At 37.4% G+C, this 25,342-nt stretch overlaps 2 protein-coding genes across 4 annotated transcripts; both read right to left on the reverse strand.

Moving 5' to 3' along the window:
• Positions 1 to 3,805: 3,805 nt before the first annotated feature.
• LOC132700363 (phospholipase A1 3-like) lies at positions 3,806 to 5,784 on the reverse strand. Of its 2 annotated transcripts, none has more exons than XM_060667616.1 (4): positions 5,188 to 5,784; positions 4,847 to 5,131; positions 4,388 to 4,774; positions 3,806 to 4,131 (listed from the first exon to the last, which is right to left on the reverse strand). In XM_060667616.1, the coding sequence occupies exons 1-4, from the start codon at positions 5,237 to 5,239 to the stop codon at positions 3,905 to 3,907; spliced, it is 951 nt and encodes a 316-aa protein (XP_060523599.1). In that variant the 5' UTR covers positions 5,240 to 5,784; the 3' UTR covers positions 3,806 to 3,904. The 2 variants fall into 2 exon arrangements, with proteins under 2 accessions (XP_060523599.1, XP_060523598.1); XM_060667615.1 differs by having other exon boundaries at positions 4,265 to 4,774.
• A 141-nt stretch (positions 5,785 to 5,925) lies between these two features.
• LOC132700361 (phospholipase A1 3-like) lies at positions 5,926 to 25,098 on the reverse strand. 2 transcript variants are annotated; one of them, XM_060667613.1, is made up of 6 exons: positions 24,733 to 25,098; positions 19,651 to 19,950; positions 13,362 to 13,661; positions 11,660 to 11,956; positions 8,684 to 8,896; positions 5,926 to 6,261 (listed from the first exon to the last, which is right to left on the reverse strand). In XM_060667613.1, the coding sequence occupies exons 1-6, from the start codon at positions 24,797 to 24,799 to the stop codon at positions 6,014 to 6,016; spliced, it is 1,425 nt and encodes a 474-aa protein (XP_060523596.1). In that variant the 5' UTR covers positions 24,800 to 25,098; the 3' UTR covers positions 5,926 to 6,013. The 2 variants fall into 2 exon arrangements, with proteins under 2 accessions (XP_060523596.1, XP_060523597.1); XM_060667614.1 differs by lacking the exons at positions 19,651 to 19,950; positions 24,733 to 25,098 and adding an exon at positions 18,444 to 18,809.
• Between the last annotated feature and the right edge of the window lie 244 nt (positions 25,099 to 25,342).

The raw sequence follows: 25,342 nt of genomic DNA on the forward strand, positions 1-25,342 counted from the left end.
AGGTCTGATTTTCTATTGATAAGAATATCTAAGAATTCGAGGTTAAAACGTATGTTGGGGTGTATAGAGTTTAAATGTCTAAGAAAATCTACTAGGGATTCCTGACCATGATGCCAAATAACAAAAGTATCATCGACGTAGCCTTTCCATAATTCTAGTGTTAGATGGAAGGTGTCGAGAGCTTTCTTCCCAAATGTTTCCATAAATATATTCGCGATCACTGGTGATAGTGGAGAACCCATAGCTATTTCCCGACGTTTGTTCAAAAATTTCTAAAAGAGAGTAAAGAGAGATCCTACGTCGAAACTAACCAGAATATCTGGTGTATCTGGTGTAATGCTTTTTATTTGTTCAATGAAGTGAAAGGAATTAAGTACGAAACTGACAGAGAATATGTTGGAGAACCAATAGTGCTGACAATAGGTCGAAGGGGTAAGTCCGTCGAGACGAGGAATTTTAGAATCATGAGAGGTGGCAGATTTTTTCACGGAGTCTCATAGAGAAGAAGCCTTAATGACAGATTTAAGGTTGCGCTGCATAGATGACGAAGGATCTTTTTTAAGTTTACGATATGATCCGTCTGTAAGATTATCTTGAATATTTTTCTTTTGTGTCCATTTGTGTCCATGACCACCAAGCATTTCATTTCTCTGCTTTTAGAATTACGATGTCGGGATTAGATTTTAGATATTTTAGGGCAATTGCAGTCTTTGCAATGTGAGATTTCTTTTTTTAATAGAATTTCATTAGCTGTTTGAGATGGTTGTTTGTTTAGGATAGGCTCGACATTTGAAATGATTTCCTCTTTTGGGATAATCCGTGGGGTAACGACGAAGTTGGAACCTTTTAAAAGAACTAATTTCTCAGTGTTTGGTAGTTGCGAAGAGTTTGATGGTTTCCCTAGTGTTGACGTTAGTTTTTCAAATTTCTGAATGTGATTCTGGGTAGAAGATCGACTTGTGTATTGTAATTGTTTTTATAATCGCAAGTAACATTTTGTCGCTGTAAGATATTTATATTTAACATTTTAAGTTTTGCAATTTGCTATATATCTATGAATAAAACACTTTTGTTGCCATTTTTTTGTGTAATTTATATTTATTCAAATATAAGATAAAAGGTACAGATAGATCAAACATTGGACTGACTGTTTTTTAACAATTTTCCTATGTCATTTCCTTAATGGATGCTTAAAATACTGACGACCCTTGGTGGTGTTAATTTTTCACAAAAACTGGCACAGGTCACTGTCCAACTGTTGTTATCCTATTAGCTTCTTCGGAGATTACCTCAAACTGAATATTATTGATTTGGTCTATTTTTTACGGGTACGATGAAGTATTTCTCGCAGTAAAGCGAGGCTAGATTTAGGAAGAATTTTATAAGCAGATTAGCAAATGGGCATTTTCAATACACACATATTTTCCTTCTTCCGGGGAATGTTTTCTAACTGCAACTCGCTACCGCGGTCAAAGCTTGGCACCAAATGCCGCCTTTCGAAGGCGTTGTTAGAAAATACGGCACGCCACTGACTGCCAATCGAGAGACTGATATTCGCCGTATTTTGCCACTACGAAGGAGGGTTGGAACTTTCCCAAAGTCATCGAAGGGAATGGGTTGGTTACAGCAAATTATCGGCCCGCCTGTAGAGTAACGCCGAAATTACAAATTTTCGGGATTTATAACGCTCTGGCGATTTGTCCTCGTTTTTGGTAGTCCCGGTCGCGAATTGGTTTTTGTTTGTAGACGAGGATCGAACCAATTTAAACCAACCAAATCGGATTCCAGTTTATCGTTTGTTTGAAGCATGTAAAAGTTGTTGAGTTGTTAGTGCGGAAAGATCTGATTAGCTACGGGTACTCAAAACATCTCGTCATATGAATCAGGGAACAACACTGGTACAAGAGGAAGTTCTAGGAAGCAGTTTTTATCCACAGAGACAAAGAGGCCTTTAACAATCCACCAGCTATAGTAAACAGGCTACGGATACCACCAGTAGCAAGATTGCTTTCGAAAAATCGTCGCTGGGCGCTGCAAATTCGTCGCAAATAGTGCGAATCAGCTTCGCGGATGTAATTCGATTGTGAATACACCCTGTATAAAGTGTCCTTTACATCTCGTCGAACTTTAAAGTTACGGCAAAATTTTTACTTTTAATTGCAATTTCAAATGATATTTTTTCAAATATCTCGCGTCCCCTGTATTATAGACGAAGCCTTAAACTCTCTCTCGACACAGTTTACGATACTGTTTATATCAAATTGTCACATCTTTAAAAGTTTTTCATTTATCGCCAATAATTCACCCACAAAAGCGGAAATTTCTTGGATCTATTGGAATTTTTGGCCCACAAACGACGTACCCTATATATAATTCCAACAGTGCTCGATATGAGGCTATAGCCCTGGATGTTCTCAGTTTCCTGGTATCCGAATTTTTCCAATGGAGTAAATAGGTTTTCAGACACTACTTATTTTCTGAAACCATGCAGTAGGTGGTAATAGTAAATGACGTCATCGCGTCTAGTACCCTTTGATACAGCCTATAATACTGTTTAAACGGATTAGCTAGTTTTTGTACGAGTTTTGATTTAGGGTTAATAATTTACTCTCTAAAAGAAAAATTTTCAGGGTACTTTAGATTTTTGTCGATAACTAAAACACCTTGTATATAATGGAAAAAATGCGTAAAACAAAAGTTATAGCGCCGGGTCTCCCACGTATTACGGTTGTAAAATTTTTCCGATCGGATGAATGGTTTCGGATTAAAAGATGTTTTTATATATGGCAAAATAACCAAAAAAAAATCAAAAATAAAAAAAAAATACTTTGCGTTATTTTATTAAGCTCAATTTAAAGAGTCTAAATGCACAGGCGATTTTTAATTTTTTTTAGAATACTTGCCGACCCTCCAGCCCCCCCCCACCCCATTTTCAATAAGTTCCGTCACGAGACAAAACTACATATACCTGCCAAATATGAAGTCGATTGCTTCAAATTACTTATCATGTTTCATAGCAAAGTCCAAAAAACATTCAAAAATCACGAAAAAAGATTAATACCGGTGTCGGATCAGTGCCATTTCTTATAAGCTTATCTGCCTCGTGGAGGGTTAAAAAGGATGCAAATTTTAATTTTGTAGCTCCAACGGTTCGAAAGTTATTCAGGAAAAAGCAAAAGACGAAGACGGAGAACGGACAAACAGACAAACAAATATTTTTTTTTCGACGGTGATCATTTCTGTGGCAACGGCCATCCCATAGGACCCACCGTTATGAAAAATTATTACTGATTAATTTTTGTTGTTGAAATTTATGGCCGCAACTTGTATGTTTCCTCAAGATTTTGTATCAAAAGTTTCATGACTAAACTAAACCCTTAAAGATAGACAACCCAATGCAAGACGAAAAATAATAAAGAAAATGATTGAAGAAAACACTTCAGAATAAAGAGTCCTCCCACCTTACTTACAAGCAGATAAAACTTGCGTTTTGATATCAGCTCAAGTAAACAGCCATAAACGTGGTGGAAAGTGGCTTGTTTCAAAAGAAATGTTCTCAAAGTTGATATGGCCCTACGGATGACAGAAAGTTTCAAAACAGAAAAGAAAAGATCAGAAGAGTCGAGAACTAGTTCTAGAATTAAAAACTTGTTTTGCGGACAATTCGAATAAAAGTATATTAGGGTACCCCACAAGGCAAAAATCCATTGGGTTTTAATCCGGATCGTGCAGGTCATAAGTAAGGTCCAGCAACTTCCATATCTTAGTGTCAAAAATTTCAAACAAACGAACTTATATTTCCTTCTCTTTATTGAAAAATATACATCTACATTATAATTAGAATTATGATGCCACTGTACAAAAATGCCAAAGTGCGCAAGAACGCTTGTCCCCAAGCTGGCGCCTATTTCCCTTTCACGGGGAACTTAGGGTCGAGCTCGTCGTCAATGAGCACGAAAAATTGACCCTCGGCTTCTGTGGCATTACCATGCTCTCCCACGATCACCACTGGGTTCTTATTGCAGAGACCTATAAACGCCAATAGCGAACTGCTGCAAGCTCTTGCCAGGTACTGGTCGGAAGTGATGGTCCTGGTGTAAAACTCGTAGGCCTTTCCGTGGCTGCAAATAACTGCAACAAACGAGGCTTGAATTGACCCAGCAGGAACTAAGCACGAACCAGCTGGAATGGGTAGGAATAGGACTGGATTTTCAGTGATTGAAATGCAAAGTGTGAGAAGTTGATGGTTTGGTGAGTTACTTACAAGCGCCGATCAAGTCTATCCCTTCCAAACAACCCGGTTGGATGGGACCACCGAAAGACACGTAGTAATCGACGGTAGCGAATGGGCTCAAGAACCCGAGGAACCCCGCGTTGGTGTGGATACCTTCGACGTACTGGGCGTCGTCGGAAGTCAGTCTGTACACGCTCGGTATGGCCACGGGAATCTCGAATAGGGGCGCCGCCGCGTCGAGACCGCTGATTTTGGATATCTGGGTGCCGTTGGAGTAGCCCACGAGGTTCCTCCCGACGAAGCCCGCCACGTGAGCTCCCAAGGAATGCCCGATGACGTGCAAGTTATTGAAATAGTCAGTTTGAGCGGCGAAAATCTTTCCCCAAATTACCTCGGCGACGTGTTCGCCTACCTTCTTCGTGGCAGCAGCGGCCGATAGATAATTCTGTGCCGCCAGGCTCGACCAGTCGACAGCCAAAACGTTGGCGACCCCTATTTGCTGAAACGAGGTCGCCATGTCTCGTATCCACGAACTGTTACCTGCGAGAGGTATCCTATTCAATAAAACTTCTCGAGGAAGAAAACAATCTTTCCAGTGGAGTTTTACTTTACCTTGGGATCTCCAGCCGTGTATGATCACCTTAAGCTCCCCCGACAAGTCGGTGGGAATTTGATCGGAGTCAAGCGAGTAGTTCTTGTAAGAGCCGTCCTTTTCGTACCACAAGAGGTGGACGTATTTGGAGCAATCGTCATTAATGAAATCGAACGCTTTCGCAACCTTGTAGACGCTCTTGACGGTGACGTTCAGTAATTCCGAGAGGAAGCTTTCGGGGGTGGGCAGAGGGGGTAGGTTCTCACTTCTTACTTCTGTGAGGATTTCAGCGTTGGTTCGATCAACTGACGCGAGAAAATGTTTAGTTCCCAATTGCTTGAGTGATAACATTCCAGCTTACCAGGTTTAATCGATATCAAGACGACGGCGGCGATCAGGAGACGGGGCGCCATTTTGCTCGTTTAACCCCGGCGCCGATTGGCGATTGGGTATTTATACCAGCAAAATAAAAAAGGTTACTTTTTAATGCAAATGATAAACCGCTGGAAAGTAACATCGCTATATGCGGATTTTTTTTTTAAAGCTCGCGATTACAAACGGAAAATTTGTTTCAGCTACCGGGTGAAATTAACACATACTGAAAAGGGTTTCTAGTACGTTCGATGTTACTAATCAATTAGGATTTGTTTTGCGTGATCAACCTTGGGATGATCTATTGCTGAAGTATTCATTCCACCATCAGACTCAAACAAAAGTAGAAGGGAAGGAGGAAACTAGTTCTGGTCCTCAAGTATGAGAGTTTCGGCCCTCAGTTTTGAGTACCTGCCGTTTCCTCGTCTTCCAAGAACAACCAGCATTGATGATGCATCTGCTCCTTTCCTCCCTAGGAGTTTGACTTTTCTTTGCCAATATTACCTTCTTATGGTACCATAAGAGGGATGGATTTTTTGAACAAGCAGCATGCAGTAGATCTCCAGCGCATACACTTCAGCTTGGAATATGGTGTGCCATATACTAAGACCGAATGACAATTGAGTTGCATTCTGGCCCCCATAGTGATAGTTGCTATCCTGTTATAAAGAAATATTGCTGCCCCTTGCAGAAAAAAATTTTTTTTAAAAAGAAAAAAGAAAAGCTATTTAAATAATAGAGTTAAATGTATTTTTTCTCTTTAAAGTGTCTACAGGCTAATAACCATGCTAGGTGGGAATTAGGTAGATTACACATCATCCGAATATGTCGTCGAAAAGGTTCTTGGATTTGGGTTCGCCCGGTTCGTTGTCCTTGTCGACTAATAAAAAGTATTGCCCGTCGGACTCCGTGGAATTATTGTTTTCGCCCATGATCACCAACGGGTTCCTGTTGCACAGGTTGGCGAAAGCCAGTAGCGGACTGTCGCAGTACCTCGCCAGGTACTTATCCGAAGTGATGGTCTTGTTGAATATCTCGTGGGACCTGGAGTGACTGCACAGGACTGTAAGGGTAACAGAAAACGTCAACAAATGGAAAATAATATGTAAACGTTATACAAAAAAAAAAACAGTCTTCTTTGTATGACCATAGACCACTAAACAAAACACAATTGAAAGAAAGGCAGAGTTTGTGGATGGAATTGGGATCTTTCCAAGTAAACACGGTTGCTGGCTTTTTTTTTTTTCATTTTACACCCTTAATTAACTAAATAATAATTGTTTAGAAGAAATAAACTTGCGTATTCTACTGGCCTCGTCGGATCTCTGCTTGTTGAACTTCGAACAGCTGTTAACTCGACTATTTGACGTTAGATGGCGCAACTAGTCTCATGAAAGTGTAATACCCTACGGATTTATGAGATCAATGGGTTTTGCAATTAGCTATTAATTACATCTTGGGCTTTTTACTATTTTAATATATTGTTTATTTCTTGATAGTAGTGGACAATTTTTGCTAAATGTCTTGTGATTAGTGAATGGTCTGCAAAGTCGGTGGTTTTTCCGGCTGTGAAGCTAGACGTTGAATCAATAATGCATGCATCGTCAAATTGATTGGGTAAAAAAGCTTTATTACGCTTATCTGTGAAGAACAAATATGTTAAACGCTACAGTAACGAGATAAAACTTAATAAGCTGCGGGCGAAATTTCTAAATACACCAAATATAAGGACTTTGAATGAATACCAGAAAGATTTTCCTACCACTCGAGGATTAAATTGGACTGTATTAAATCAATTGAAAAACGCACTCGTGAGGAACGTCTTGTTAGCGTTTTATTCGACGAAATAAGTTTAGCTAGCGAAGTTCACTATGACATGTTCCACGGTTATGCTGATGATGGAGAAGACCGTACAAATGAAATAGCCCATTGTGCATTAGTTTGCAATGATAACTTGGATTAATAAACCAATGAAGCAAACGATTGGATATTGGTTGGTTCATCAGACGTGATCTCAAAAGGACTCATACTGTAACATCAAAAATAATAATCAACAGGAAATTGTCTAAATTCGCAAAACCAACTACTGAAAAAATACCAACGAAAAAAAGCAGAACAAAGTGGCAACCAAAGAGGAGAAATAGAGGACGAAGTACCATTAAAAAAAATCAAACCAAAGTGAGTACCAATAAAAAACAAATTAATGAAACAAATGAGTAAAATATATATATTTTAGTTATCTGCTGTAGTCATGTAAGCAAAAATATTTTTATATATATTATTTAATTATTAAACTCTTATATACGTTAAAGCATATATTCATATCTACATTTCATAATTAAAATATATTTTTTCATATTACTAAGTGCATTGGTAGATTTTTAGCTGTTTCAGCACTGATTAGTAAAGGAATACGTTTTTTGAACAATTTTATTATTATAACTAATAGGTGTCTTTTAAGAAAACTTTTATTATTATGAGATAACTTTATTTACACCACGTTTTATATTATCTTTTATTATTATGTTATGTTAAAATGAATTTTATAGTATTTACTAAAAAAACGCGTGAGTTTAGCTGATTTTTACAATATAATTATTGTTATTAACTTCATTAATTTAAGATTATCATAAATCATTTTTTTATTACAAAGTATTTCCAGATGTTTATTAATTTAATAAATTTCAATAATTTTCAACTATTTCGACATTTTTTTTTCACATTTTACCTTTTAAAATTTAAACTGAATTGAACCGTACGTCCCGCGCGTTTTCCGTTTTCATGACTGGACACAATCGCTAGAGGCGTGCGCTTTTTAACATTGCCACCAATGGGAGCCCTCCCCTGCAACTTAAACTCTTCGGTTATAACCAAGAAATACGTGCTACACTTCCACGCCCACTACCGGTGGCTTTCTGAGGCTGGCGTCTAAGTTTTCTGGATTAGATAATAGATGGCGCTATTCACAGCGTGCTTTATATGTCGCGTTTATGGAATGTAATTTAATAACAGTGGAGCGTGCAAAAACGTGGCCCGTAATTGGTCAATTAACAAAATGTTATAAACATAGAGGTATTTTTGAGCAAAATCACAAAAACGAATGCGGTCCCAATTAATTTATGTTAAACAAAATCCATTAATTTAACAGTTGCGTTTCCGTATCCAGACAACCTAAAAATGTTCACGCGGTAAGCCACCCAATTAATAGATCCTGATTATGATGAAATATTGGCCGAAAATAACAAATGAAAAGTGCTTTTGATGGAAATATATTTTTTAATTTCCAACAGCTCCAGCAAGGCTATCGTACGTGCGTATAAATATTGCCATAAAAATGACAGAAAATAAAAAAAATAGCAGCCACTTCTTTTTGTTTGTTTGGTCTCAACAGTCATTCTTCGAAGTTGCAGATCGTGTTTTTGAAAAAGGCAACTCAACTAGACGGTTTGGTGCAAACCCGCCTTTGGCTGACGAAAATCACTCACAAGCGTTAAAAATGTCGATCCCGTCCAAACAGCCGGGTTGCACGGGCCCCCCGAACGAGACGTAGTAGTCGTGGTTTGCGAAGGCGCTGAGAAAACCGAGGAATCCCGCATTCGTGTGGACGCTCTCCACAAATCGAGCATCCTCGGCACTTATCCTGTCCGTACTTGGCAAGTTTAAGGGATATTCGAAGAGAGGGGCAGCGGCGTCCAAAGCTGAAAAAAGAGGGTCGCTGGTGAAAAATTTAGGCAATGGGACGTCATTTCCCCGCATCGCAAAATCGATAACTCTCGCCCCCCTTAAAATTCCGGTGCTTATTAAAAAATCTGCTCTCCCTTCCCATCGCTTAATGAAGACAAACGGGGGGTTGTTTGTCTGGAAAGCCTGGAAAGGGAGGAGCGTCCGTCGGTCCCGTCTCTGACGCATCGCGGGTTGAATTTTTGGGTGAAATTATTAAGTTTCTAAGTGTATTGCTCCATGAAGTTGAAATAAAAGCTTTTTCTATTTTCTTTTATCTTAGCTAGACATTTTTCGAAACTGTCGTCAATATCACAGTAAATTTTAAATCATGTGCGCATTCTGTCAAATTTGGCGTTAGAGCTGATTGATTTAAATAGCTTTTGAAAAATTTATTTGCTCAAACAACTACATTTTCTTTTTTTCATCTTCTTCTTATGGTAGGACAGCGTCCTGTGTTTTCATCAAGAGTTTGCCAGGAGTATTGGCGATGTTGAGGACCAGTTTTCATACCATCTAATAGGAGGCCGGATTGTGTCTGATATCTTTTCCTTTGCAATTTTTGCTCATCGTTTATTTGTCATCCTGTCAACATGGTCTCTTCCTTCTCTTCTGCGACTCCTTACCCTTATTACATCTTCTTCTTCTTGTAGGTTGCTGATCATCACGAATACCTTCATTTTTGATAATGCTGATCTAAATAATTCAATTGACTATAGATCCAAGATTGTGCAACCAAGAGATTCTTCTGCTCCCTACACTTCGTCTACCTACAATTTTGCCCTCCATAATGAGTTTCAGCAGCTCATATCTTGTACCGCGTGATATATGTCCCAGGAACTCAAGTTGCGTTTTTTAATGGTAAAGGATATTTCGAGTTCTTTACCCATTCTTCCTAACGCTTCCTAGTTTGTAGTTCTACTCATCCAAGAAACTCTCAGCATGCGTCTATAAGTCCACATTTAAAAAGTTTCCAACCTCCTTGTGGTTTCTTTATTCAGCGTCCAGCCTTCCAAGCAATAAAGCAACACTTCATTAATTATGGTGCCAAGATAGTTATAGTGTCTTACTTGTTCAATTGTTTTCCCGTCTACGATAAGCTGACCTGCTGCTACTTTTTTGTTATCACCATCATTTTAATCTTGAGACCGAAATCTTTGATAGCTTTCACTACGCACACAAAACAGTGTCGTCAACGTACCTAATATTATAATGGATTTTCCTATTTATTACTATCCCAGCGGATTCGTCTTCCAATGCTTCTCTAAAAATATTCTCCGAGTATATGTTGAATAGTATTGGAGATAAGATACACCCCTGTCTTCGGTATGCTGACCTCTTCGGAGAGAGCGTTATCTATTCTGACCTTAGCGGCTTGACCCCAATACAGCTTTGATATAATCTGCATGTCGTGATAATCGATGTTCAGTTTTTGTAGGATTTCTATTAGTTTTTCATGCCTGACATTATCAAATGCTTTACTATAATCGACCAAGCACACATAAAGATCCTGATTGACGTCTAGGCATCTCTGGGCAAGAAGGCGAAAATGGCTTCCCGAGTTCCAAGCCCATTGCGGAATCTAAATTGCGTGTCAGAGGTTTCAGTCTCGCATATGTTGTGTATTCTAGCGTGCACGATTCTTAGGAGTATTTTCAGAATATGGCTCATTAGACTTATGAGTCGGTGGTCGCCACGTTTAGATGGTCCAGATTTTTGTGGGATTGGGACAAAAGTAGACAGAAGCCAATCATGGGGAATATTACCAGTCTTGTATACGTCGCTCAACAGATCTAAGAGTACCTGCATCGAATGTTCGTCAAGCAATTTCAAAAGCTCACAATGCACATCGTCTAGCTTATAGGGTGGCCAATTTCATCTCATGTTATTAGAAGTGGGTTCGCGGTTGTTGTTAGCTCGTAGTCAGTTGCTCGTTAGTAATTGAAAAGCTGCTTTATATAAGTTCTCCAAATCTCCAGTTTACTCTCCATGTCCAAACTTATTGAATTTTATTCGTTTCTTAAAACACCTGATTCTCTTTTCGATCCAATACCAACTATTTCCTTCATCTTTTGGGCATGTTAAAGCTATCGTATTTGCGTTTCAGGTCCTTTATTTCTCAGCACCCTTCCTTCATCGAGTTGTCCTTCGCTTCGCGGATTTTATTACCTACAGTTTTTTTAATGGACTTGTATTCTGCTTCATTATTGTTTTTATGTTTTCTTCTCTCTTCCATTAGTGATACAATTTCTTACACTTCTGTTTTGGCATCCTCCTGTCCTTAATTTTTTCCAATTTTGCGTTCTGATCCCAGGTAGTAAATCCTTCTTCATGTAACCTATGGAATTTTTCATTTAAAAAGTTGGTAGTAGCGTTTCTTATAATTGGCTCTTTTAAACTTTGAATATGTAGATGTTCTGTTTTGCTATTTTGTTTGACTCTTTTTAGTTTTTAGTTTTATGTTCATGTCCATAACTTTTATTTTTTATTCACCAAAATGTGGTCTATCTGGTTTCTAATTAAATGGTCTTTGTTATCTCCGGATGCTTTCCAGGTGTACAGCCTCCTTTCTCTCTACAGCTCATTTCTCTCTCCTAAACCGCATGCACCAACATAGTCTTCATATCTGCTAAAAAAAGTTTTTCCTCTATTATAAACGAAGAGGAAGATTATGCAGTGTTCAAAATTTGCACATCTTTTAGATTATTGTATCTTTTTTACTAAATAATGAGTTAATGCACCTGAAATCTTGTTAATCACTTCTCCCCCGGCCAAATTGCTGACGTGTTTCCCCAAGAATCCCGCAGTCTGCGCCCCCAGCGAGTGACCGATGACGTGGACGTTATTCAACTGAGACGTCTGGTTTTTCAGAATGCGATGCCAGATCATTTCGGCGACGTGCTGGCCGATTTTTCTCGTCGAAGACGCCGCCGTGACGTAATCTTTGCTGGCCAGACTCGACCATTCCACCGACAAAACTTGCCGCACGCCTATGTGGTGGTAGGCGAGCGCCATTTCCTTGATCCAAGTGCTGTTTCCTTGAAAACGGAAAGGTCGCAGTGCTTTGTTACGAGTTTGTAACGTAAAAATTACAGTAATTAATAGATAAGCGTTTGCCTATCCATTTGCCGTCGGATGCTTTTAGTTAAATGTATCTGGGTGTTAACACGATATTGTAGCACCACTTAAGAGTGGATAATGATATGCTATCGACTACTGTAACGACTCCTAAATGTTACATTTTATCTATTCGGAAGGCAAATGGTAATGGCGAAATAAGTAATAACAGTTTACAGACATTTTCCGACAGTTACTCCTCTACTCCTACCCCTTTAGCCTTATGCAGGGTAGCTCAGACAATTCAGTGAAATCAACAAATGCTCCCGTTTGATTGAGATTTACTCAAATCAAGAGTTTAACAGGTTTCGCCTCCCTTCTACAGCATTACTCACTCAACTAATTCAGTAGCTCTGTTTGGTGGGGAGAACACCCAACAGAAGCGATTGGTAAAAAACCTTCATGTTTCGTCATGGTACTCTTTGGTGTGAAGATCAGCAACAACAGGAAGTTGATACAAATGTTCAAGAGCTTTATTGCTACTAGAACCGGCTATTAGCGTTAAAGGAGAAACCACTAAGAATACCATATTTGGAGGGTATATAGATTTCATACTTCACACATTAAGGGTCTCTAAACAAGTCATGAAATGGACAACAGAAAGGGTTGCTGGAACATTTTTATTTTACCATGGTATTCTATGGCGTGAAGATCAGCAACAACATTCAGTTGATAAACAGGTGCAAGAACATTATCTAAAATCCGAACTAGCTACGGCTTGTAGAAGGACGATCGCTAAGAATGCCATTTCTTGGAAGATTTTTAAATTTCATATATCACCCAGGCAGGATACTACTTTAAGGTACTCCGGATTTAATAAGGCAAGCATGATATCTCAGCAGGGTCTGAGCACTATCATTGAGCCCAATAAATCTTAATATAGAAAGTATAGATCAACTTAGCAACTAAGGAATTCATTAACATGTTTTCGTAGGAAGCACACACAAAACAAAGGGTTGCTGAAACACATTTGATGTCGAAGAACTTTCATTGCGACCAGAAACACATATTAGCAAGAGAAACGAAAGCGCTAAGAATACCAGAATGTATTCTTTGGCGTGAAGTTCTCTAAAAAGATGGAGTCGCTAAACATACTCAAAAACTTTAATTAAGACTCGAACCAGTTACTAGCAGTAGAAGGAAGATCTCTAGGACTATCATTTCCTCACCTCGTCTCACTTCTACACTTTTGCTCTCTCAAGGAATTTTGTATGGAGCATATCCAACAGAACGGGTTAGTGAAACACCTTTGATTTGAAGATCCGACCCGAATCAGCTACTAGCAGTAGAAAGAAGGTCGCTAATAATACAATAGCAAACACCTACCTTCAGCGCGCCAACCATGAATAATGACTTTGAACGGCTCGGATGGATCGATGGGGATATCATTGCTGTCGCAGGAATAGTTGCGGTAGGCACCATCTTGCTGGTACTGCAGGATGCGTATTTTGTCGATCGAATTGGTGTCGATGAAGCCAAAAGTCTTAGCGGCGCTATAGACCCCGCTGACGGTCATGTTCAGCAGTTGGCACATGAAGTTGATGGGCGTCGGCAGGGGAGGCAGGTTGTTGAGGGAATTGGAGAACTTCGGGACCACGCTGGTTGGCGGAAACCCGCCGCACTGAGCTATAATTTAAATAATTAAATTAAATAACAAATTTAAATATTTGTTAAATGAGCCTTGAAAATTATGAAAATCCTGCGAACCACAACCAAAATTAAAATTATCGAAAGAGATGCTACGTCACCAAAGGAAAAGAAACTTCAATAAATGGGGATAAAAAGACTTCCTCGTTTTATTTTAAATAAAAAAAGAAAAACTTATCTTGGATGGAGTGTGTAGGTTTTAGAAACTGAAAACGGCATTTTCAAAAATCATCATCTTAATTTTGCGATATTACCTTTAATTTGGTAACACCGTTTAATAACATAACATATAAAATATCTAGCATAAAATGCATTAAGAAACAGAGTGATACTGTATATGAATTATGACGAAACTCCAAAAACCTGTGCATCACCAACCTTTGGGAAACTTTATTCACAATAGATGTCAAACATCACAAAATAAACAAGAGGCTGCCGAGGCTTTTTCCCAACGGCTAGTAAGTCCACATATTATTTGGGTATACAACAGAGGTAAGAAAATGCTGCTCTAAAAATCATCATCATCAAACCTGGTTTGACAATCATGACACTCAATCCACAGCATGGTCGGATTCTTTTTAACGGAGTAACAATTTTACATGCCAGATTAAAAAACCCTTTTTTTTTCAAAGTGCTTTGCAGCTTAGCTGTAAAAACATTAAGGTCTCATTCAACCCATAACCTTTTTGAGCAATGGTTCACGGTTCTCTTCTATCTATCATTCATCAGAATAGTGTTATAGTGATGGACAATGTGTCGTCAATTAATATCGTCTACTACTACCAATAGTTTCAGGAGCAAATAACACCAAGCTGCAAATTCAAAACTAATGAGGGGGAGCTTTTTGAAGTTTCAAAATAACATTGCTAAACCAATATCACAACAGTCACAGAATAATGTAAATCTGTACATCATAGCATATCAGTGTAGAATAGATACCAATTTGGCAAAAATAATATTTTGAAACGTGTTGTGCCAAGCTTTGGAATTTCTGAAGGGAAATCAGAAAGATGCTAGGAATTGTAAATTATTCTTTCGCCGCTGGTACTTTTCCTTCTTGTTTAAAAAAAGGCAACGATTCTTCCACTTCACAATAAGGGTGACATTAGGTTAGTTTCGAACTATAGCATTACTGTCACTATTTTGTAAACCTTTGAAAAAGTCTTTTTTCTACTCCCGTCTGAAAAATACCTAATTACCCACCGATCTAACGTGCGGGAAGCGTCACTTTACCACGTCAGTTTAGTTTATCATGAATCCGAGCCACTTCGGACATTTCCGGGATTTTACTGCACGGATTTGGGGCAATCGGATGTTTTCGGAGACATTTCCCACGCTTTGAATTTTGAAGTTTGTCAATTCTGACGGCCATGTCAGTAAATGTATTCGTGTATTGCGAAAATGTACACAAAAACTAACGGTCGTAGAAAAAGTATAGTATGCAACACGTTCGGTAAACTTTTTAACTCACTCGTTTATTAAAAACTCGCTCCGCTGCGTTCCGCTCGTGTCAAATAAACTCGTGAGTCAAATGCCGTTTGCCGCACTTGTTGCATAATATACTATTACAAGCGTCTTTTTCGAAGTAAATAATTATTGTTGAAATATGCATTTTCGGTGGTATGCCTGTGTATTTTTTGATTTTTATGGTGCATTCGACTTAATCAATATTAATATACTTCTCGATAAATGATTTGCTTATGATGTGAGTGAAAATGCAATTGAATGGTTAATATCTTTTTTGACTGTAAAGGCAAAGCATTTCACTTAGATATTTCGATTCCCATATAACCTGGACTAATCAAATGGCCATATTTCAAGAAACTTTCTACCTATTACTACGCAGTATGGAGAATAAAAATCTGGTTTCTATGGCTTTGTTACGTTTATCTTTCTAGGTTTAAATAACAATGTTATTTATACTTAGACTTTTTTAATTCGTGAAATGGGAATATCAGCTCTTGATGGTCTTTTTATAATTCTGCCTTAATTGTTTTACGTAATCCTAATAATTCTAGTAATTAATAAATTGGCAATAGTCCGGTTGTCTTGCCGATAAAACTTTTTAATCATTTTTCTATTTTAGAGAAACAAACACATAGCGCCGTTGAATTTAAATACGGGGTAAATCCAAATTTAGTTTGTCACTCCTTTTTTCGGGTCTATTGAAATAAATTTGGTTTAATTTGATATGTCAAAAAAGCTACTGAATTCAAGAAACATGTGCTTTTTTAGATCTGGCTAAAGCCTTTGACCGTGTCAGGCTGAGAGATGTGTTAAAACTGCCGAAAAAATAAACAAGTCAAGTTAAGTTAAAAAACCAAACATTTGAACATATAGAACAGAACCTTATTCTAAAGAAATAAAAACGAGAATTGAAAAGGGTAGAACATAATTCAGTAATATGAAAAAGCTTCTTACAAGTAGCCAATTCCAAAAAAAAAAAAAAACAAGGAACAAACACTTGAGGTTCATTCAAAATATTGTATATCACAATTACTGTTCAGCATAATAACGCATATTAATGTTCAGAATTTTATAAAAATAAAAAATACGGAACAGGCACACAACGCACCTGATAAAAATTGAATATTATGCAGAAGCCGCAAAGTTAATCTCAGAGTATGCGCTTATCCACAGCTAAAACCGAAGCGTTGTTTATCTCGGGGGAACCGAAAAGATGCAATATTGTAATAAACGAAGAAATAATTGAGTACGTGTCAAAGTTTGCTTATCTTGGGTTCTAAATTTTAAGTGGTTGTACGCAAACAATTCAGCTTATACTCGCATATCAAGAGCCGATGCGGCTGTAACGACGAGGATTTGAAAGACTGCAAAAACTTTAAGATCGATAGTAGGGAAAATATTGCTCGACAGAGTACCGAATGGTCAAGGGAGTTCTGTAAAACAGAGAAGAAAGGGCTGTAACCAGCATGGGCTCCCAAAAATTAGCCCGAATAGCGAGGGATTTAAAACAAACAGATAAAACACAATATATATAGGGTGGCCAAATATATCTCGTTAATATTAAATAGTAAAATTATAGATAAGAATAAAATAAACAGTTTCAAATTATTTTAAAATATACGAGATAGGTCTTCTATACTTAAAATCATAACGTAGGGTTGTTATGGTCTATACTGAGGGTTTCAGATTTAGGGCCATTTTTTCGTCAAAAATGCCCTTATACATTTGGCGCCGTTTTTGGCAGCTGTAATTTTATTATGCCGACAATTTTATAACGTGGTACAGTACACTTGGTAACTTGATGGATATATTTAGATTTGCATGGCTAATTTTCTAGTTCAATAATATTTTAGACCTTAAGAAAGGCAGAATTTCTAAATTAATGGGAGGAAAGCAGGCATTTTTCTTACAAAATAAAAAATTTATCTATTTATTTTTCTTTTTCTTTGCTTATTGCTGTATTTTCTCATAATTTGAAAAATTTCCGCGATACTGTTCGTAACGCTGTGTATTTCTCAAAAAAAGTTTAAGTGTAGGGAATGCTTAATAAAATATTCAGTTTTTCAAAAAAATGATTGAGAATAAACGGGAATATCTTTCAAAAAACATACGTTTGGTTTGGTAAAATAATTTTAAATTATCTATAACTTTCATATTAAACGTTTTATTCTAGGACAAATAGCAAAATGAGATACGAGGTGTGTTCAAAGAGTAAATATATATGTTTACAGATTCAGCCAGTGTGCAGGTTTTTTTTGTGAGAGAAGTGGCGCTGCACTCTTGCCTTTTCTTGTAATTTTTCTTGTCGAAATTACCTGAATAAAGTATATTATTATTATTATTATTATTATAGACAGACGCGTTAGATGTGTTTTGCGTGTTTTGCGTGCTGTCAAAAAGAAATGGATCAAAGAATTTGCATAAAATTTTGTATTTATACAGTGGTGCAAAACAGTTGAAATGTTGACAACGGCATATGGTGAATCTACCTTGAGCAAAAAAAATGTTTATAAGTGGTACAAGGTGTTCCAAGATGACCGAGAAGACGAACCTCGCTCTGGACGACCCAGCATGTCAATAAGCTTTGAAGAAGTGAAACAAATGGTGTTCAAAAATAGTCCAGCACTATTAGAGAAGTGGCTGAAGACGTCTGTATCTCTATTGGTTCTGTTATGCAGTTTAATTCCAAAGTTTTCTGTATGGAACGTGTAGCAACAAAATTTGTTCCGAAACTACTTAATTTTGAACACAAGGACCGTCCAAGAAGCATCGCTCGAGAGCTGGTAAACCACGTCAATGATGATCCTGGTCACAACTGGTGACGAATCATGAGTATATCATTATGACGACAAAACCAAAGCTCAGTCGTTCCAATGGAAGAACCCAGAATCGCCAATTTGCGAGAGGCAAACATCCGAAAATGTGGGAAAAAAATTCATGCTCCCTGCGCCCTGCTCACTCATCATTGCTCGTGTCTAACTTTTAGGACAAAAACAAAACCACAATCATGCCTAATGCCTACACCAGAAAGTGCTTCGAGGATTGGATTGGACAACATTCATTTTGATGAATAAACAAATATTTTTTGATAAAACTTAAATATCACCTTACTTTTTGAACACACCTCGAATTTAAATGCCCTGTATTAGAAGAACTATATCGTTTAATATTTCTCTACACAATTTGTGAAATCGCATTGCCAGGCAATTTCTTAAGTAACCTATTTTTAAAAGTTATTTTCCAAGTATAAATAAGCAAACGCGGCTTCTAGGAGCGCCCTTAATTCGTACTTACGCGCGTTGACGACGACAAATATGGCGGCGGCGGCACAAACCCCGCGTGCTACATCCCCGAGCGCCATTTTACTTCTTCGGCATTTTTCTTTGTTCCCGGGATATTGGACTTACCGATTACCGTTAATTGCCGGGCGATAAGGGCGTTTTAAAACTGTTAACCAATTTGCTCACATTTGTCGCGAATACGCTAGTCGGCAATTAAGCGCGAAACGTCGTCCCCTTCACCTCAAGACAAGTGCGCGATTTTTTCTTTACGCGGGGAAAAAAAATTGCGCCGTTATGGTGTGACCTTAACTAAGGAGTGCATAAACGCGTGTCGGCCAATTTACTTTAACCTTAATTAATTCTAATACGCAAAATCGAACTGCGAGTAGCGTTTTATAAGAAAAATGGATAAATATTATAAATATTTTTGGCACGTGCGCGGATTTTTATCGGCAACGAAAACCGCATTTTTGTGTGACGGCAATTTCCTATAAGGCTCCGGGAAAGATGAAAGGCACCGGAGTAAACAATAACCATTAATAATTTAAAAGCGGGGCGAGACAAAAACGACAGTTCTCGCCAACCTTTTTAGAGGCCACCTAAGCGGAGACTTTCATTTGATAGATTTGAATGATTTCGATCAACTTAGAAACATCTAGCTGGATCCAACCTCAAAACTGTGTAAGGAAACATGTTATGGTTTATAAAGAGAATATCAAAACACGACTTCCTAATGGGGGACCTTTGAAATACAGTACCCAATAAATCTTAATATAGAAAGTATAGATCAACTTAGCAACTAAGGAATTCATTAACATGTTTTCGTAGGAAGCACACACAAAACAAAGGGTTGCTGAAACACATTTGATGTCGAAGAACTTTCATTGCGACCAGAAACACATATTAGCAAGAGAAACGAAAGCGCTAAGAATACCAGAATGTATTCTTTGGCGTGAAGTTCTCTAAAAAGATGGAGTCGCTAAACATACTCAAAAACTTTAATTAAGACTCGAACCAGTTACTAGCAGTAGAAGGAAGATCTCTAGGACTATCATTTCCTCACCTCGTCTCACTTCTACACTTTTGCTCTCTCAAGGAATTTTGTATGGAGCATATCCAACAGAACGGGTTAGTGAAACACCTTTGATTTGAAGATCCGACCCGAATCAGCTACTAGCAGTAGAAAGAAGGTCGCTAATAATACAATAGCAAACACCTACCTTCAGCGCGCCAACCATGAATAATGACTTTGAACGGCTCGGATGGATCGATGGGGATATCATTGCTGTCGCAGGAATAGTTGCGGTAGGCACCATCTTGCTGGTACTGCAGGATGCGTATTTTGTCGATCGAATTGGTGTCGATGAAGCCAAAAGTCTTAGCGGCGCTATAGACCCCGCTGACGGTCATGTTCAGCAGTTGGCACATGAAGTTGATGGGCGTCGGCAGGGGAGGCAGGTTGTTGAGGGAATTGGAGAACTTCGGGACCACGCTGGTTGGCGGAAACCCGCCGCACTGAGCTATAATTTAAATAATTAAATTAAATAACAAATTTAAATATTTGTTAAATGAGCCTTGAAAATTATGAAAATCCTGCGAACCACAACCAAAATTAAAATTATCGAAAGAGATGCTACGTCACCAAAGGAAAAGAAACTTCAATAAATGGGGATAAAAAGACTTCCTCGTTTTATTTTAAATAAAAAAAGAAAAACTTATCTTGGATGGAGTGTGTAGGTTTTAGAAACTGAAAACGGCATTTTCAAAAATCATCATCTTAATTTTGCGATATTATCTTTAATTTGGTAACACCGTTTAATAACATAACATATAAAATATCTAGCATAAAATGCATTAAGAAACAGAGTGATACTGTATATGAATTATGACGAAACTCCAAAAACCTGTGCATCACCAACCTTTGGGAAACTTTATTCACAATAGATGTCAAACATCACAAAATAAACAAGAGGCTGCCGAGGCTTTTTCCCAACGGCTAGTAAGTCCACATATTATTTGGGTATACAACAGAGGTAAGAAAATGCTGCTCTAAAAATCATCATCATCAAACCTGGTTTGACAATCATGACACTCAATCCACAGCATGGTCGGATTCTTTTTAACGGAGTAACAATTTTACATGCCAGATTAAAAAACCCTTTTTTTTTCAAAGTGCTTTGCAGCTTAGCTGTAAAAACATTAAGGTCTCATTCAACCCATAACCTTTTTGAGCAATGGTTCACGGTTCTCTTCTATCTATCATTCATCAGAATAGTGTTATAGTGATGGACAATGTGTCGTCAATTAATATCGTCTACTACTACCAATAGTTTCAGGAGCAAATAACACCAAGCTGCAAATTCAAAACTAATGAGGGGGAGCTTTTTGAAGTTTCAAAATAACATTGCTAAACCAATATCACAACAGTCACAGAATAATGTAAATCTGTACATCATAGCATATCAGTGTAGAATAGATACCAAGTTGGCAAAAATAATATTTTGAAACGTGTTGTGCCAAGCTTTGGAATTTCTGAAGGGAAATCAGAAAGATGCTAGGAATTGTAAATTATTCTTTCGCCGCTGGTACTTTTCCTTCTTGTTTAAAAAAAGGCAACGATTCTTCCACTTCACAATAAGGGTGACATTAGGTTAGTTTCGAACTATAGCATTACTGTCACTATTTTGTAAACCTTTGAAAAAGTCTTTTTTCTACTCCCGTCTGAAAAATACCTAATTACCCACCGATCTAACGTGCGGGAAGCGTCACTTTACCACGTCAGTTTAGTTTATCATGAATCCGAGCCACTTCGGACATTTCCGGGATTTTACTGCACGGATTTGGGGCAATCGGATGTTTTCGGAGACATTTCCCACGCTTTGAATTTTGAAGTTTGTCAATTCTGACGGCCATGTCAGTAAATGTATTCGTGTATTGCGAAAATGTACACAAAAACTAACGGTCGTAGAAAAAGTATAGTATGCAACACGTTCGGTAAACTTTTTAACTCACTCGTTTATTAAAAACTCGCTCCGCTGCGTTCCGCTCGTGTCAAATAAACTCGTGAGTCAAATGCCGTTTGCCGCACTTGTTGCATAATATACTATTACAAGCGTCTTTTTCGAAGTAAATAATTATTGTTGAAATATGCATTTTCGGTGGTATGCCTGTGTATTTTTTGATTTTTATGGTGCATTCGACTTAATCAATATTAATATACTTCTCGATAAATGATTTGCTTATGATGTGAGTGAAAATGCAATTGAATGGTTAATATCTTTTTTGACTGTAAAGGCAAAGCATTTCACTTAGATATTTCGATTCCCATATAACCTGGACTAATCAAATGGCCATATTTCAAGAAACTTTCTACCTATTACTACGCAGTATGGAGAATAAAAATCTGGTTTCTATGGCTTTGTTACGTTTATCTTTCTAGGTTTAAATAACAATGTTATTTATACTTAGACTTTTTTAATTCGTGAAATGGGAATATCAGCTCTTGATGGTCTTTTTATAATTCTGCCTTAATTGTTTTACGTAATCCTAATAATTCTAGTAATTAATAAATTGGCAATAGTCCGGTTGTCTTGCCGATAAAACTTTTTAATCATTTTTCTATTTTAGAGAAACAAACACATAGCGCCGTTGAATTTAAATACGGGGTAAATCCAAATTTAGTTTGTCACTCCTTTTTTCGGGTCTATTGAAATAAATTTGGTTTAATTTGATATGTCAAAAAAGCTACTGAATTCAAGAAACATGTGCTTTTTTAGATCTGGCTAAAGCCTTTGACCGTGTCAGGCTGAGAGATGTGTTAAAACTGCCGAAAAAATAAACAAGTCAAGTTAAGTTAAAAAACCAAACATTTGAACATATAGAACAGAACCTTATTCTAAAGAAATAAAAACGAGAATTGAAAAGGGTAGAACATAATTCAGTAATATGAAAAAGCTTCTTACAAGTAGCCAATTCCAAAAAAAAAAAAAAACAAGGAACAAACACTTGAGGTTCATTCAAAATATTGTATATCACAATTACTGTTCAGCATAATAACGCATATTAATGTTCAGAATTTTATAAAAATAAAAAATACGGAACAGGCACACAACGCACCTGATAAAAATTGAATATTATGCAGAAGCCGCAAAGTTAATCTCAGAGTATGCGCTTATCCACAGCTAAAACCGAAGCGTTGTTTATCTCGGGGGAACCGAAAAGATGCAATATTGTAATAAACGAAGAAATAATTGAGTACGTGTCAAAGTTTGCTTATCTTGGGTTCTAAATTTTAAGTGGTTGTACGCAAACAATTCAGCTTATACTCGCATATCAAGAGCCGATGCGGCTGTAACGACGAGGATTTGAAAGACTGCAAAAACTTTAAGATCGATAGTAGGGAAAATATTGCTCGACAGAGTACCGAATGGTCAAGGGAGTTCTGTAAAACAGAGAAGAAAGGGCTGTAACCAGCATGGGCTCCCAAAAATTAGCCCGAATAGCGAGGGATTTAAAACAAACAGATAAAACACAATATATATAGGGTGGCCAAATATATCTCGTTAATATTAAATAGTAAAATTATAGATAAGAATAAAATAAACAGTTTCAAATTATTTTAAAATATACGAGATAGGTCTTCTATACTTAAAATCATAACGTAGGGTTGTTATGGTCTATACTGAGGGTTTCAGATTTAGGGCCATTTTTTCGTCAAAAATGCCCTTATACATTTGGCGCCGTTTTTGGCAGCTGTAATTTTATTATGCCGACAATTTTATAACGTGGTACAGTACACTTGGTAACTTGATGGATATATTTAGATTTGCATGGCTAATTTTCTAGTTCAATAATATTTTAGACCTTAAGAAAGGCAGAATTTCTAAATTAATGGGAGGAAAGCAGGCATTTTTCTTACAAAATAAAAAATTTATCTATTTATTTTTCTTTTTCTTTGCTTATTGCTGTATTTTCTCATAATTTGAAAAATTTCCGCGATACTGTTCGTAACGCTGTGTATTTCTCAAAAAAAGTTTAAGTGTAGGGAATGCTTAATAAAATATTCAGTTTTTCAAAAAAATGATTGAGAATAAACGGGAATATCTTTCAAAAAACATACGTTTGGTTTGGTAAAATAATTTTAAATTATCTATAACTTTCATATTAAACGTTTTATTCTAGGACAAATAGCAAAATGAGATACGAGGTGTGTTCAAAGAGTAAATATATATGTTTACAGATTCAGCCAGTGTGCAGGTTTTTTTTGTGAGAGAAGTGGCGCTGCACTCTTGCCTTTTCTTGTAATTTTTCTTGTCGAAATTACCTGAATAAAGTATATTATTATTATTATTATTATTATAGACAGACGCGTTAGATGTGTTTTGCGTGTTTTGCGTGCTGTCAAAAAGAAATGGATCAAAGAATTTGCATAAAATTTTGTATTTATACAGTGGTGCAAAACAGTTGAAATGTTGACAACGGCATATGGTGAATCTACCTTGAGCAAAAAAAATGTTTATAAGTGGTACAAGGTGTTCCAAGATGACCGAGAAGACGAACCTCGCTCTGGACGACCCAGCATGTCAATAAGCTTTGAAGAAGTGAAACAAATGGTGTTCAAAAATAGTCCAGCACTATTAGAGAAGTGGCTGAAGACGTCTGTATCTCTATTGGTTCTGTTATGCAGTTTAATTCCAAAGTTTTCTGTATGGAACGTGTAGCAACAAAATTTGTTCCGAAACTACTTAATTTTGAACACAAGGACCGTCCAAGAAGCATCGCTCGAGAGCTGGTAAACCACGTCAATGATGATCCTGGTCACAACTGGTGACGAATCATGAGTATATCATTATGACGACAAAACCAAAGCTCAGTCGTTCCAATGGAAGAACCCAGAATCGCCAATTTGCGAGAGGCAAACATCCGAAAATGTGGGAAAAAAATTCATGCTCCCTGCGCCCTGCTCACTCATCATTGCTCGTGTCTAACTTTTAGGACAAAAACAAAACCACAATCATGCCTAATGCCTACACCAGAAAGTGCTTCGAGGATTGGATTGGACAACATTCATTTTGATGAATAAACAAATATTTTTTGATAAAACTTAAATATCACCTTACTTTTTGAACACACCTCGAATTTAAATGCCCTGTATTAGAAGAACTATATCGTTTAATATTTCTCTACACAATTTGTGAAATCGCATTGCCAGGCAATTTCTTAAGTAACCTATTTTTAAAAGTTATTTTCCAAGTATAAATAAGCAAACGCGGCTTCTAGGAGCGCCCTTAATTCGTACTTACGCGCGTTGACGACGACAAATATGGCGGCGGCGGCACAAACCCCGCGTGCTACATCCCCGAGCGCCATTTTACTTCTTCGGCATTTTTCTTTGTTCCCGGGATATTGGACTTACCGATTACCGTTAATTGCCGGGCGATAAGGGCGTTTTAAAACTGTTAACCAATTTGCTCACATTTGTCGCGAATACGCTAGTCGGCAATTAAGCGCGAAACGTCGTCCCCTTCACCTCAAGACAAGTGCGCGATTTTTTCTTTACGCGGGGAAAAAAAATTGCGCCGTTATGGTGTGACCTTAACTAAGGAGTGCATAAACGCGTGTCGGCCAATTTACTTTAACCTTAATTAATTCTAATACGCAAAATCGAACTGCGAGTAGCGTTTTATAAGAAAAATGGATAAATATTATAAATATTTTTGGCACGTGCGCGGATTTTTATCGGCAACGAAAACCGCATTTTTGTGTGACGGCAATTTCCTATAAGGCTCCGGGAAAGATGAAAGGCACCGGAGTAAACAATAACCATTAATAATTTAAAAGCGGGGCGAGACAAAAACGACAGTTCTCGCCAACCTTTTTAGAGGCCACCTAAGCGGAGACTTTCATTTGATA

This window comes from Cylas formicarius, unplaced genomic scaffold, assembly GCF_029955315.1.
Source record: "Cylas formicarius isolate icCylForm1 unplaced genomic scaffold, icCylForm1.1 PGA_scaffold_4__25_contigs__length_36172078, whole genome shotgun sequence".
Taxonomy (NCBI): domain Eukaryota; kingdom Metazoa; phylum Arthropoda; class Insecta; order Coleoptera; family Brentidae; genus Cylas; species Cylas formicarius.